Source organism: Prionailurus bengalensis, chromosome A1, assembly GCF_016509475.1.
Source record: "Prionailurus bengalensis isolate Pbe53 chromosome A1, Fcat_Pben_1.1_paternal_pri, whole genome shotgun sequence".
In the NCBI taxonomy this organism is placed as follows: Eukaryota; Metazoa; Chordata; class Mammalia; order Carnivora; family Felidae; genus Prionailurus; species Prionailurus bengalensis.
The window spans coordinates 134,699,159-134,715,179 of record NC_057343.1 but is presented as its reverse complement, the minus strand read 5'-3'; the positions used below and the strand labels follow the sequence as shown (position 1 = coordinate 134,715,179).

Sequence of the window (16,021 nt, the reverse complement as noted above, 5' to 3'; positions counted from 1 at the left end):
TCTAAAATAACCAATAACCAGGAGCACCTGGGTGGTTCAGTCAGTTGAGCATCTGACTTAATTTCAGTTCAGGTCATGATCTCATGGTTCATGGGATTAAGCCCCATGTTGGGCTTGGGGCTGACGGCACGGAGCCTTCTTGGGATTCTCATTCTCTCTCTCTCTCTCTCTCCCCCTCCCTCCCTCCCTCCCTCCCTCCCTCTCTCTCTCTCTCTGCCCCTCCACTGCTCACAGGCATCCCCCTTCCTTTCTCTATCAAAAAAAAAAAAAAATAAAAAACCTTAACAAAAAATTGATGGTTATGGACACAGCAGCCAAGGGTGACTTCACTGTTTTTTAGTGACAGTTTTATCCACTGAAACCATTTACAAATTTGAAGCACATTTTCCTGATGTGAGCCTTCTTTGTCACTGAAACTACTCAAGACTGTCAGGACGCTTCACCAAAATTATCTAAATGGACAATAAGCTCACATACCACAGCAAAATGGAACAGAGGATAGGAAAATAAATTACCTCTCCTCAAAAAATGACCAAGGAGATGGTAAAGAGAATCCATCAGATTTTAACACGGCAGTATTAAAGGTGCTCCAGAAAACTCACATTATACTACATACGGAATTCTGGAAACACATAATATAAAGCAGTGGTGACACCAGTTAGTTTATAAACTTAATTGTAGTGTCTTTTCAATGCAAGTACTATTACATGGCTGAATCTATATGCTTAGCACAGTGTTGGGGTTTGTGAATAACCAGCACCACCACAACAAAACCACAGATGAAAACCCTACACAAAAGACCACGGATTTTGACAAAATGAAGATGGAAATGTATCAGATTAGAGGGAAATCTGAAATCATCAAGTCCACATCCCGGCTGGTTCAAGGGCGTTCAGACCACTCCATTAGGTATTCACCGAATACCTACAACATACCTGGTCTTTCTAAATGACCACCAGCTTCTACAGCTTGGCAAAGACAGATATCCCACAACACCACTAATTTAACCTGAGAAAGCATCTATCTAACTTACTGAATTGTTTCCATTAATTGCTAGGGCTCTTGTTGAAATGTTACAGTTTGGGGCAAGGGTATCCTTCTTCCTCTATTCCATCTTCATGGTTTCATTTTGTCTCCTTGTCTTAACTTACAACTAAATTCTTTTAATCTCCTCTTTAAAAAACACCTTACCTAGAAGGTACACATTTAAGGCTTGCCATTTTTTTTCTTTGGAGGAGAAAAACAAAGAAACAAAACAACAAAAATAAACAAACAAACAAAAATCCCTCCATTTAAGGCACACAAGAAAATAAGACCCAGGCCATCAAAGTTTAATGGCATTTTCAGTACAGACATCGCTGGTGTGGAACCAAAGCAATAAAACCAGATTGCATTTCCACCCCCAAACTACACCAAATGGTATTAAAACGAAAGCTCCCAATCTCCTCCAAACTTGCGATCCTGGGACTGACTTAACTCAATTTATGCACCATGGTTTAAAAGCTTGTAGCAGAGAGTTTGTCCTTTTTATATTTGTCAGCTCATCAAGTGAGAAGTAACCCATTCACAGTGGCAGACATGCAGAATTTATCTTCTCCCTCCTACCAGGAAACACCCAGAGAAAACATCTCCCATGTAACAGAGTAAGAGAGCCGTGTGGCTGTGAGGAGGATGAGACAAGTTAGGCACTTACAGAGACTGTGGAGCTGGGGGTGTTTGTCCCATAGCCAGAAGAAGGGAGAGAAGCCAAGGACCAGCGGCGTCCATCAGTCCTGGTGAGAAAGGGAGATTAGCTTTGGCCAACACTGGAGTACCATTGCATGGGAACTCCAGGGAAACCGAGTATTTTCAGCCAAACGAATGACACAAATACAGTCAGTGAGGATGAGGAAATGTTCAGCAAGGACCAGAGTAAACAAACATTATACAGCAGGTTGACTTTTATTTAAACTGAATCAATACACCCAAACAAGGAGAAAGTGAATGGGTTGATCCATATTATTGATCTCTCACTAACGCACTTTGACAAAATGAATACCAGGGATAATTACAATGGTCAGACTCAGCAGATTCAAATGAATAAAAACAGAAAGGGAGGAGGAAAAATACTCGTAGCTGGAAACTGATAACCGAGGCCATGGATCTTTTGGAATTTGTACCTGAATTCCAGCAAGGTACAAGAGCCTGTGGGGACTTCCATTACAGCCTAAAGATGCTCCACTTGTTTTCAAGGCAAGTGTCCTACTCATCACATCTAGGGAAGGGATTAGTGAGGCTCCGGGCTGGTTCAAGCCTTAAGTAGCAAATTACTTTCACACTAAAAAAGGGACTGACCCTATACTTAGAATCTCTTAAGAGTTACTGCCTTCTGGCATGACCTGGCTTCATAAAGTGTTGGAACCAAAGCCCCTTGCACAGGTTTTGAGTATGCACCCCATTCTGGCCAGTGATGGCAGGGGCAGAATGAAAATTCTCCACTAGTGACAGAACCTAATGCACAGAGTACAACCGTGGCCCCGTCACAGAGGCAAAACTGTCAGGAGTCCTTGAAGAGAGTGATTCTTCTCTCCAAATGGTCATAGGGTAACCTCTGGGGTAGATTCTGGTGATGAGTGAGGATCATTACAAGGGTCTCAGATGAGTTAATGAAGCAGCAGAGACAATACTATTGCAAGGGAACACCGAAGAGTGAACTTTCTGAAATCTCTGGTTTCCTGGAATCATTACTTTATTATTTATTCTGAGTAAGACTGTGACTTCAAAACCATATACCACTGTGAAAACAAACACATGCACATTTGCCAAGGGAAAAACAGGAAAAACACACATTATAAAGAGCCTTACTGCATTCTTTAGATGGGAATATCATATGTAGACTTTCTGTAATGCGTGATTATACCAACTGACCAAATGAGAGATAAGAGCGGACCAAATTTACCACAGACACAATTCACAGTAAGTTGAAGTCAGAGGATTCAACAGCACTAGACTTGAATTTCAGAAATGTCACAGTTAGATGTTTATGTAAAAAAAAAACAACAAAAAACTGACATCTGAGACTAAATTACATTCAAGGGAAAATATAATCACAGGCTACCATGGATGTTGCCTCCAATAAATGCAAATGGTCCACAAAGACAAAATGGAGAAACTGAAGGGGACGAATCACAGAAATACTACAATGTTAAAATTTCAGTAAAATTTACCTGTCATTTCTGTGACCATGATTGGAGTACAAATGAATCAAGTATGTTTTTTTTTTTAAAAAAAGAAGCAAAATAAAGTGTTTGTAAATATACCACATACAAGGAATGGGAACAATTAAGTCATACATTCTTTCAAAATATTTTTAAGCAATTAAAAATGTTAAAGGTTTAAAAGGACAATAATTATAACAACATGGTTCTCAAGATGGACACAGGTGAGTCCTATTTTATTTGGCTACTTATTGAAGACTTAAAATTCCATGGTGTACTCTATATTTTAAACACCTCCTATTTTTAAAAGTAAAAAATGATATGATTTTTAAAAGAACTATTCAGTCCATTTAATACCAATTATCAGAATCTAGTCTCTGGAAAGAACGAGGGACACCATTTCCCCCACCATGATTTTGTTTTGTGATTCATTAACTCTCCTTTCCCTCAGGTATCAATAAGCATATTTCACATGAATGAACAATTCCAAGAAAAGACATGTTCTTATTAGTTTTGAAACATAAATTACATTTGCTTACTCTGGAAAATACACAACTAAAAGATGTTTAAACAAGACTGTACTTACTACCCTGTGCATCCACGGACCAGAAATAATTTATGTCTCATGAAGTTCCCCAAGTTCTCTGTGTCTATTTACTCAAATGGAGCACAAAAGACCATTGCGTTTTCATTACCATGTCAACTGCACATCAGCTGTTACTATATACGCTACATATAGTACTTAAGAGAGAGCATGCCCTCTTTTTTCTTTTTTTTTTTAATTTTTTTTTCAACGTTTATTTATTTTTGGGACAGAGAGAGACAGAGCATGAACGGGGGAGGGGCAGAGAGAGAGGGAGACACAGAATCGGAAACAGGCTCCAGGCTCCGAGCCATCAGCCCAGAGCCTGACGCGGGGCTCGAACTCACGGACCGCGAGATCGTGACCTGGCTGAAGTCGGACGTTTAACCGACTGCGCCACCCAGGTGCCCCATGCCCTCTTTTTTCAAGAAGGCTATCACACAAGTGCAATTTGGATCCTGCTAACAATGTTGTCTTTTCTTTGCAGTAGCTACCAATAAAATGTTATCGGAAGACAGACTTCATCCTTGCCAAAGCAACAAGGCTTTTTTAAAGAGTAATTTTTTTTCTTTTCCTTTTTTTTTTTTTCTCCTGTGGGTAAAAATCTCTCAATGTTAAACTAAGTGAAAAAGTAAGAAGCGAAAAACATCAGATGAGAACACAGAATACAAAAAGACTGGCACAAAAACCCAGCATTTCAACATGACTCACAAAAATTTAGATTAATACAGTGTACAATAAAGAATGAAAAGTCCCAGTATCAACCTGGCTATTATAATTGTATGAAGAGGAAGAAGATTTATTTATTTAATTGTTATAAGTCACCTGGAGTGACACATTTGACATTCTGGTTGATCCTGGAACAAGCTGAACTATGCCAGCACTCAACAAGCGTCTTATGACCTGAACTCAGCAGGCAATTGCTGAGTTCTAGTAATTTGCTTGTGCAAATACATTCTGAGATTTACTCTGGTAAGCAACAACAAGCCAACTAGGAAACACCTATGGCATGTATTCAGGGCTCCATATTTCCAACCTAAGTAAAAGCAGTTCCCAAATAAGTCCCACACCTTCCGGGAAAGGCAGAACAATGTTATTACCTCCATCTTCTCACCCAGGAAAAAAAATGTTAATTCCGTAATCGGATGGATTGTAAATCAGTATCACAGTTATTAGCAAAATAAAAATATTTACTATACTATAATGCTCATTTTCAGCCTTTTAGCACAGTGGTAAAAAAAAAAACCAGTATGAGAATTTTACCTTTAATATATGTATTAGATGATGCAGAAAGCAAGCGAGTATCATATTTTCCAGCCTGAAATTAAACTATTACATCACAGGGGATGTCTACTGGTGGGTTATTATTACATATATAAGATAAGAAAACATTAATAAACATGATCTTTATCCCTTCACTCAAGAATAGTTTTAAAAAACATAGCAATCTCTTCTCTACTGAACTGAATATACAAAATAATAAAATGTGAGACCCTCAAAAATGGTATTATTTCTTAAAGGCTCAAAAATGCATACCAAATGGAAGGGAACGGAGACCCACGAGTTCCATGTCTCCTTAATAAAAATCAACTTTAAGATGGAAGACGGACACACCAGAGGTTATATAAAAATACACCAATTTGAGTTTTCATAGCAAATGTAGGATTCTGTTTACTTGAATAAAAGTTTAAAAAGATGATCACTCATGTCCTAACTGAAATTAATACTTTTTGAAGACTGTAGAGGGAGGTCCATCTGTAAATTCATGCAAAATGGGCTAGAGTTCTGTGCTCATCTTGTGTCATGGCTGAAGGCTTACTGGTCAAAAACTAGCATATGCCTGGGGGTTTGTGTATTTTGTTAAATAGCATAGAAACCAAACTGACCTATCCTCTAGTCACCCACTTAATTATCAGGTTTTCTTCATTTTTATAAATAAGGCAGGATGAAGAGACTATGATTTCTGTCATGCTTAAATGCACGTTGTAATGAGATTTGCATTTTTCTTACTACTTAATGTGATGAAATGCATTCTTTTAAGAGATATGTTTTAAAGGCTATGGTGGGTTCTTGTTTATTAATTTTTTGTAAGGTTTTTTTTTTTCCACTTAGAGTAGCAGCATTATCATGAATTAATATTCACTGGGCAAACACAGGCTTTGCGGGACCTGTTAATTTTCGCATTTTTTTTTAAGTGCTTAAAACAAGTTGCTAAAAGAAGAAAAGCTGGAAAAGGGCCAAAAGTCGGGCGGGGAGGGGGGGTCTCAAGTTCCTTAGAGAGCATGTCTTATACTCTTGTGTCCTGCCCACAGTGAAGCCTGGAACCTTACACACACAGGCATTTACCACATAGTGGGGAATGTGTGACATTTACAAGGGAATCTTAATTACAGAGAATTCTGAAAATACTGCCAACAGATCCTTTTCTCTGGATTTAGTAATGTAAATGCATTACGTGCTGACAAATGGCAGTGAGGACACTCCAGGTTTTGCTGCTTAGTAACATGTGTTAAAACCATTTTTTTTTTTAACCTACACACAAGTCTTTATTAGTGCTATGTTAGTCTACTTCATGGTATAGTTAGGTCTCTGAGAAAAATGAGCAAATATGCAGGACAATCAGACCATAAACTGAATCTGTCCTGAATATTCAGAGACCTATAGCTGAAGGGGCATTTTGTTCTCTGTGTTTTTCCAGTAGAAGATCCAGAACAAAAAAGGTGTGATGTTACATCACATGCCCATGATCCTCTGAACAACAAGACTTTCTTGTGACTGAATGACCCAGAAATAACATGTATCTTCAATACTTGGTGTCAAATTCTAACTAAGATAGGAAGAGAAAACATAAAATGTCCTATAGTTCATAGGGGGATTACTAAATTGGTAGCTTCACTCTCTCACATAAAGAGCCATCTTAGACTTTATACTCTGCGACCCCAAGAAAGGTCATTTTAAAAAAAAAAAGTATTTCAACAATAACAAAAAACAGTTGCACCAGGACATGTAAATCAATCAAATCCTTATAATGTAAGCTCAGATAACTCAGTAATAATCTGCTGAACATCAAGCACAAGGCATTGCACCGGCGATAAGAGAAAGAAATGGAAACAGTCATTTTTTACCCTCAATGGGAATCCACCATCTAGGAAAGGACCAAGAGAGGTCCATGTAACTCCAGCATGAGTCAGATATCATTATTAAACTTTTAAAGCAGGAGTGTTTACAACAAAGTTTTGCAGTGGTCCAAAGCTATCTTTGGGCAGGGAGCTTCAGAGAAAGCCGTATATGACGATGGGTAGGATCACACAGGCAGAAGGCAGAGGTACAGGAGGGAACAGCGGGGAATGAGGAAGAGTGAGGTTCGGGAGACAGGATCTTCTACAAAACACTTTTCTATTCAATTCAAAGGAAGTCCTTACCTCCGTGCAAATGAGAAATGGGCTGAGGCACTAGGGGAGAAATTTCTTGGACTATCTTGAGGGCTGTTTCCTGTAAAGAGAAACAGAGGGAAAAATCACAACATGATTCCTATCCCACATCCAGAATCATCTTCTTGCAAGTAATGCATTTCTGTACATTTTTGTCAAACGTCCATCTCCAAGAATGTTTTAGTTTTGCTGGCAGCAGGGCTGGGTGTGTGTGTGTGTGTGTGTGTGTGTGTGTGTGTGTGTGTATGCCGGGGGCGGGAGAGCAAATGGGCTTGAGTCCCAGCACAGCGTTCCAAGTGCGCAGGTATACAAATAAGCACATTCACCCACCACCAAGCAGCAGTCTTCCACAGATTAATAACCTCAGTATTTCAGGACTATAGAATAACATATATACATGTGTCTTGATTCTTAGTCTTGCAGATGTTAACATTTTAAACAGGCGATGGAAGTAGAAGTGTACGCTCCAACTTGTGTGTGTGTGGCGGGGGGGGGAGGGGCTCTCTACTTTAGAAAAAGCAGCCTTAGTATTTTTTTATTAACAGAAACCGAGTACATGTCTGAATTCTGGAAAATGAATCCTTGTATTCCAGGGTACATATTTTAAAGGTGGAAATGTCAGAACTGATCATAAAATCCTGGGAAGAACCCAGCAGTCTGGACCTCTTTCCCAAACGACCCAGCTCGGTGCATGGGTGGTTCAGTGGTAGAATTCTCGCCTGCCAAATGACCTAGCTTGCTCTCAGCATGGCCCAAGTGGCCCAGCAGGATTAGCCCTTATCAATATTTTATTCAACAGTCCCCCTGCTCCTAAGCATCTGGGCTGTGACTGGCCAGGCAGGCTTTAAAAGCCACTATCACACAAAGGCTGGCAGGGGTTGTTCTTAAATCCTTCTGTGGGGGGCGGGGGGGGGGGGAAGCACAGACCGCTCACTGTAAAGAGAGCAGCTCCTTGGGGGCTTGTTACTTTCTCCATCAGAACACTCAACCTGCTGCTGATCATTGAGAAAGCTTGGCAGGCAGCTGGTGAGGGGCAGTTCAGGACACTCCAGACCACCCGGCTTCCCTCTGCATGTTTAATTAGACTGGCAGAATTATCTGAGGACCGGATGGAATTGTAGCTGGTTTAAATAAGGAGGTGAGGGAAAGCTGCAAACTAAGCTTGTACGATCTTGAAACACGGAAAATAAATCAGGAAGATCTGTTTAATCCTTCACAGCCAGCCAGTTCCCACATTACTGATTTTATAACGGAAGTGACAACTGTAGTTAGGTGTGAGGCATACAAGATTCCATGTTCCAGTCAGTACCTAGCTGTAAACAATTTATAACCTGTGTGCAAAAAAGAACAGACTAACCCATTAAAGAGAATAAGTTTAGTGTTACCTTGAGGACTTCTGGACTGGTTATACCCCTACCAGAAATTTTTCAATTAACTTAAGGTTGCAAAGTTTACAGTGATGTCTCCAACAGATGCCATTTACTTTATGACAGACAGCACAATTAAAGCCATTTGAATAGGAAGCGCTGAAAAGCCCATTTCTTTATGGACAGAGAATCTAGAAGCATTTTTCCCTCTGCTGCAATGAAATTTATCATGTCTTTGCATCTGTTGTTCCTTGGGCCCCTGGAGAAATGGATTCTGCTTTTGCCATCCAGTAAGCCAGGACTCTTTCCGTCCATTTATCTACACAGCTAAATTAAGTTCCGTCAACTTCTCCCAACAGCCTTGATTCTCCCTGCCCCATCTCTTCCCAACTTAGCTTATATATCACTCTTCACAGCCTTGAAAGATCTTGAAAAATTCAACATGGCTAAAAGTTTTGTTTCCTAAAGAGAAATGAATCTAATGCCAAAAATCTTAGTGTAGTTTTTATTTGGGGGAAAAAATGTTCACTTTGCTCACACCCCATATAGATTTCCTAAATTATTAGGAAAAACAAAACAGTTAATTGTTGGAAGCCAAGGTATGAGAGGTTTAACAATCTCTGCTACCCAATTCATTGAGAATAAATAATGAAACCTGGCACCAAATTCTTAGCCCCATGTTCTTTGTAAAGGGAACACTACATCTGGAAATTATAATGAGATCAACTAGAACTAGAGAGAGCTTATTAAATATTTTTAAGAATCTAAAGAAGGGAAAAACAAGGAATTAACTTAAAATTCTTCTCACTTTTAGAGATTTTAATGAGCGGTCCCTAGGAAGCCATGTAACATCCTACAATACATGGCAACACCCTCACTTTGAAGATGAGCAGGTAGAGACAGAGATATAAAGAGATAGGTTAATTTTCTGCTCTTAATGAAAAAAAAATCAAGGCTACCATTAAATAGTTCTATTATTATTTTTCTTTAATGTTCATTTATTTTTGAGAGACAAAGAGACAGAGCATGAGTGGGGGAGAGGCAGAGAGAGAGGGAGACACGGGATCTGAAGCAGGATCCAGGCTCTGAGCTGTCAGCCCTCGGTTGGACCGAGGCGGGGCTCCAACCCACAAACCGTGAGATTGCGACCTGAGCTGAAGTCGGATGCTTAACTGAGCCACCCAGGCACCCCAACCATTAACCATTTTCAATCTTTGGGTTTTGCCTCTGCATCTTGTACTGCCTTTCTAAGCCAATCGATTGAAAATATTCCTCATTTTCTTCTCATCCACTACATTGCTGTAAAATCAAACGCAAATTCCGAAACTTAAGACTACAAAGCCATCTGCAAAATCTTGCTAATAACAGATCTTTCTTCCTGTTTTATGGCAGATCTAGATTTAAGTGCCAAGGTGTATACACACACACCTCCCACATACTATCACAAAGGGTCTTAAATGTATGGGATATTAGAGAAAATGATGGTGGCCTGAACTAGAATATCTGACAATTCCTTAAAGACAAGAGACTACAGCTTAATTTGAAGACGGTTCCGGAAGCTCAAGAGAAGAAATGGAAGAACCTCAGGAAGGAGACAGAAACGACCCAAAGGGAGTAGGGCAATGCAGTAGAGACAGATATTCTGGCAGTAGGGGAATCACACTGGTAGAGCCAATGAGTTGTGAACTACGTTTATTGGTATTAACCAGAGGAGGGCCTCAATAGATGTCTTAACCTCAATAGATGTCTCAACAGATGGCATAAATGTGTTAGGCGGACAGAGGAGCGGCCAAAGAAGAGGAGCTGAGGTGCTGAGATTAGGACCTGAAAGGCCAACAGAAAAAATATTTTGGTGAGCAAACCTAGCATAATTGGTGATGGATCAGAAATGAAGTAATGAAAATATTACAGACTACAAGTGACCAAACATTTCCAATATGGGTAGACTACGGGTGACTGACTACCCACTGTGGGACAACGACTGCCCATTAGTAGGGAATTTGAAGAGAGAAGTGGCATGGTACTACTAGGAGATGAAAAGGGTGGATGAGTATTCTGTAGATTATCCTGTAGATATTATTACAGAATATTCCTCAATGTTCCTTACGGAGAAATCATAAGATTAGCAGATTAGAAAGTAGCAGTCAAACTTTGAAGTCTGTGTTCTTATTTGAATAAAAATTGATTTCTGGGGCTTCTGGGTGGCTCAGTCAGTTAAGCATCTGGCTGTTGATTTCGGCTCAGGTCATGAGCACACAGTTCATGGGTTCAAGCCCCACATCAGGCTCTGTGCTGTCAGCTTGGGATTTCTTCCTTTCTCTCTGCTCCTCCCTCAGTCGTGCATGCACTCTTTCTCTTGAAATAAATAAATAAACTTTAAAAAACTTATTTCCAGGTTACCTACTCAGTCTCTAAAGCCTTACAGTGCTCAAAATACCACTAACCAGAACACACAAAAAAAGCACATCTTATATATGTATTCTTAACTCATGAAATGAGGACCAGGCTGCCAGGGATGTGCACACCGAGTCCCCAGGATAAAAAAGCAAGACGGACTGAAACCGGCGTCCTACACATGACCTTCACTCCTCACAGCACTGCGCTCTGAATTCATCCCCCCATCTGCAAAGCAATACCTGAGAGACTCTCAAGCGAAAACTGGTGCCAGTTAATTCTCTGCCCATATGTGCAGCACTTGCTTATAACTCAAATCCTGCTGCTCCCAGGGATTTGCTGGCTCTTGGATGTCTGAGCACTAGGACACTTTATAGGATGTTGTTATTGCCGCTGATGTTTTTGACCTGGTAAAGTAAACCTTAGTAGTGGTCAGGCATTTGGTAGGTAATTAACTCTCTGATCCCGGGGGTGGGGTTGGGGGGAGGGCTAGAATGGCCAACATACAAGCAATATAACAAATTGGGGCTTTACCTAACGGTTCGGCACAGGGTGCCTCATTGTAGAGGCAGTTATTGTTAAGAAAGTGATTTCCAGATTAATTAAATTGTTTGATTGCTTTGTAATTAGGTTGGAGAAGTCCTGTGTCTTCACCACAGAGAAACAAGCTGCAAATCTTTTTAAAAGGCATATGCTATACCCACTACAGATTATTAATGTGCTTTTAATAGCTGTCTGTTCACAAAATGATAGTTTCTGGTTGCCTTGATTTTCTATCAGGACTGAGGGAATCCAAGAATTAATGATAATTGCCATTTGAAACTCCTGGTGGATCAAAGAGTAAGCCCCCATTTGAGTCCTTGTTGTCATTACTTGATGATCAGCTTAAATGACTTGTGCCGTTTTATACTACAACAATCAGTACCGTGTTTCCTATCGCTCCACAGGAGATTCTCAGCAACACACTGCCACTGCTTTAAACCCTAAGACCAGGGGGCGCCTGGGTGGCTCAGTTGGTTGAGTGACCGACTTCAGCTCAGGTCATGATCTCGTGGTCTGTGGATTCAAGCCCCATGTTGGGCTCTGTGCTGACAGCTCGGAGCCTGGAGCCTGCTTCGGATTCTGTGTCTCTATCTCTCTCTCTGCCTCTCCCCTGCTTGTGCTCTGTCTCTCTCTTTCTCAAAAATAAATTTTAAACACACACACACACACACACACACACACACACACACACACTAAAGTAAGCCCTAAGAGCAAACTAGAAAGAATCCAACCTAGGATCTCCTTCCAACACGGATGCCAACAGATAAGATGGGCACTGGAACAGTTATGCAGGAACCTTAGGCTGAGTGAACTTTCAGAAACAATAGTCCCAATCATCTGAGAACTTTGACTCCATCTTACCAGACCTAGCTAACACAAGAAAAAAAAAAAAAAAAAAAAAAAGATCTTCCCTTCACTTAGACAGCTGTCTCAGCAACTGGCTCCTCTCCAGATAAAATTGTGGGATATTAATTAAAGCTGGGCAGCTGTTTAGAATCTAAGTGGACACAGAAAAACCTTGATTGGCCGTCAGTGGCATTATCTCTGGGTAGGCTGTGAAGTGTCCACAGCAGGCCAACAAATGGAAAGTAGACTTCTCTGTGTTCTCAAGTAAACAGAGCATTATAGACAATGAACCAAAGTTTTCACAAAATATGGGCTCTCTCAACCTGTTTTGCTTTTCCCTGTCCCTTCTTGCTTATTGATCTTCCAGTAGCCAGTATCACTATTCACTAGCATCTCCCTGATTAATTCATTCAATAAATATTTATCAATCCTCTACTACATAGAAGGGAATAATAAGATTTAATTTACATTTTAGAAAGATCCTTCTAGTGTTCTGTGACCGATGGCTCTAAGCAGGCATGAGCGGACCAGGGAGATCAGTTAGGGGGCTACTCGCACAGATAAGGTAAGATATGATGGCAATTTGGACAGGGTAACTGCAGATCCTAGCTGTGTCTAGCAGGACAATGAATAGGACTGGCTGAAAATGTGGATTGAGTGGGATGATGAGGGAAAGAGAAGAAACAAAGAGGACTCCTAAATTTCAAGACTAAGAAAAGAGTAGATGGTGGCATTTACTGAGATGAGGAAAACCAAGGGAGGAAAGAGCTTGGGAGTATAAGACAGACTATGTGGGTAGGCTTTATGCTCTTTTACTTACAGAGACATCACCTCAAATAATTTCAAATCTATCAAAATGCACTCATGTTCTATATTATATGCAATTTATATTTAGTTGCAGTTCTCACATAACATTTATATTGATTAAATATTTAAAAATTCTCTAATAGTTTTTGTTATTGAAAGCAAGTAACATTTTTCCAGTTCACATTTCTTAAAAAAATTTTTTTAACGTTTATTTATTTTTGAGACATACAGGAGACAGAGTGTGAGCGGTAGAGGGGCAGAGAGAGAGGGAGACACAGAATCCAAAGCAGGCTCCAGGCTCTGAGCTGTCAGCACAGAGCCTGATGTGGCTCGAACCCACAAACTGTGAGATCATGACCTGACCCAAAGTCAGACACTCAACGGACCAAGCCACCCAGGTGCCCCTCCAGTTCACATTATTTAGTGCCTAGCAGACTGAATACTCTTAATCTGTTTCAGACACTCAAATCTCAGTGCTGGTGAAGGGTTTATAGAGAAGAAAAATTCTACAGGCTAAACAATGAAGTCTGAGTAATGATAACTTCAATCATTCTGTTACTTGTCACCATGGGGTGAAACTAAATGGAATCTAACAACATGTACTCTATTCCCTTTCTCTCTTCTTCTAATCGTTAATTCTAAATGTTGGTGGACGATGAACTCTAGTTATACATGTAGATACACAGAAAGTCTATTTTGGATTCTCAGTGCCTAACCTAGTCCTTACAATATAGAAAACTAGAAACACACAGTTTTTTTTAAAACTCAATGATTATGTATTAGGTTTTTTTATGCACAGAGCTTGGAGCTACCTGCTACAATAGATAAAGAGGCCAACAAGACCTAAAGAGCCAAAAATCTGATAGAGGTAGCTAACTCTATACATCACCCAGCTCTAGACTCACCTTGAAAAACCAATTCTGCATCCAAATTCATGTGAAAAAAAAAAAAAACACTTTCTTAAACCAAAGTCCTTAAATGTATCAAAATTACTTACTAAAAGTGAGCTCTCAACAATGAAACCTTGTGGAGAATATACTGTGTCACAACAGATTCTTGTCCAATGTACACATGACGCTTTCTAAGGAATGAGTGATGAGGGTGCAGCATGGGAAACACGTAGGAAGTAAAAGAGAGATCCAGTAACAGGTCAACTTCTATGTCATAAGACTCTTGCAGATGCCTATTGTCTCCATTTCATGAAGCTGTTCTCTGGAATTCGTGTACTCTATTTGAAATGCTGCGGCATTGACACAAAGCCCTTGGAGATGTGTTATAATGGGTTCTTGAGAATGTTTTAGCTTTTCATTGACCCTTCCTTATTACTCTGAATTGATGTCACATCTCAAGGTGATCCCGAGTAAAGACTGGTGAATGTCAAGAGTGATGAAGAAAGTTGATACTTTATGTTTTCCTCCCATCTACAGTAATTCATCTTCCCACAATAGAGATTATTTTTAGCCATTGTTTAAAGTTACTGAGTAGCATTTTTAAGGTCAAAAAAAGGGAAGTTAAGAACATAGCCAGTGCAACACATATTCTGAAGGTTCATGCAATTTTATGAAACTTGATGCATTCCTTCATCTTAGATAATTAATTCATATCTGAATCAGGATAAAAGATGGAGTTAAAGAATGTAACCTACGGTGTGCATTTTTTTTTTCTATTTTACATGAAAGGATTTCAATTCTTTAACATAATTAGATACAAAGCATTTCTTCCCTTTTTACCTACAAAAGAGAGGAGGGTGCTATCAGGAAATTGGTTCCTCTCAGATTGTTTGCTTCAACTGCTTAGTAATTTCTAGTCAAAGAGGAAGTATTAAATGGCATGGTGTGCACATCCATGTAACTTGCTAAATATAATCTAAATGTATTCTCTATTATAAACTTTTTCTTTTCAGCTCTTACAGTTAAAAAATACATGTGCAATTTAAGGTGGCCCCATTTAACTAATTCTAAGTGCTTCTTTGGCTTCTCGTACACAGGAAGTCTATGTGAAAGAAGCAAAATATGTTTAGTGTTTTCTTTTAAGAGTTACCTAAGCATTTTCAGTTTCTAACTCCAGAAACAGGTTCAGACTTCAAAGAATCAAAGACATTCAATTCTATTGATTCATTATAAAACAATATGCAATGTGCCAAGTATCTAACAAATCAGAATTGTGACGCTCAGTTCCCAGAAACCATCCCAATGTTGGAAATTCCCTGGTCCTGAGACTTTGCCTTAGTATTTTTTTCTTCCACTCTCCTCTTTCATACCCTTAGATCAATAAACAGTTCTCAACTTGGGGTGCATAAGACAATCACTTGGGAAGCTTTAAAAATGCTGATATCCAGGTCTTAATGCTTTTTTTTTTTTTAACGAAGTGATTGTACAATGTTGCCAGAATTGGGAACCATGAGCTTAGAATTTGCTCATACGATATATAAATCAGATCCAAAACTTCCATTTGCCCTTTAGAGCTCTTAACCAGGAAGCTTTGCATTTTTTTCCACTTCTCCATTTCTTTCCATAAGGCAACCTCCCTCCTTCTTGTTTCATGTACACTAGTTCAATGTCCCTTTTACAGATTCACTCCAAGGAGTAAGATTTGAAATTCTTTCTCTATCAAACCAAACAAAGAGCATCCTACCATGTCAACACTCTGGAAATCCCACCTGCCCACAGGTTTCCTCTTAGGTTTATCAAAGAAATCATATACTTCCTCTACCCAAATCCTACTGTTACCCTCCTCCACACTCAATTACTTCCAGAATTTCTCCCTTCTTCTCAAACAGAAACACTCCCTCCACCCCAAGCTTAGCTGTGTATCATTCCTATGTTCCCAGATTAAGACCAGAAGTCTCCATAG

General features: G+C 39.6%; 1 protein-coding gene across 15 annotated transcripts in view; it reads right to left on the bottom strand.

Annotated features, from left to right (window-relative positions):
* MAST4 (microtubule associated serine/threonine kinase family member 4) overlaps positions 1 to 16,021 on the bottom strand; it is a 567,241-nt gene that overhangs the window by 70,160 nt on the left and 481,060 nt on the right. For 9 of the 15 annotated variants that reach the window (XM_043591535.1, XM_043591552.1, XM_043591569.1 and 6 more), the window contains 3 exons: positions 7,203 to 7,272; positions 3,207 to 3,215; positions 1,694 to 1,772 (listed from right to left, as the gene is read on the bottom strand). In XM_043591535.1, the coding sequence (XP_043447470.1) occupies positions 1,694 to 1,772; positions 3,207 to 3,215; positions 7,203 to 7,272 (158 nt within the window). The remainder of the gene's footprint in view (positions 1 to 1,693; positions 1,773 to 3,206; positions 3,216 to 7,202; positions 7,273 to 16,021) is intronic. The other 6 variants (XM_043591561.1, XM_043591586.1, XM_043591545.1 and 3 more) reach the window with 1 other exon arrangement.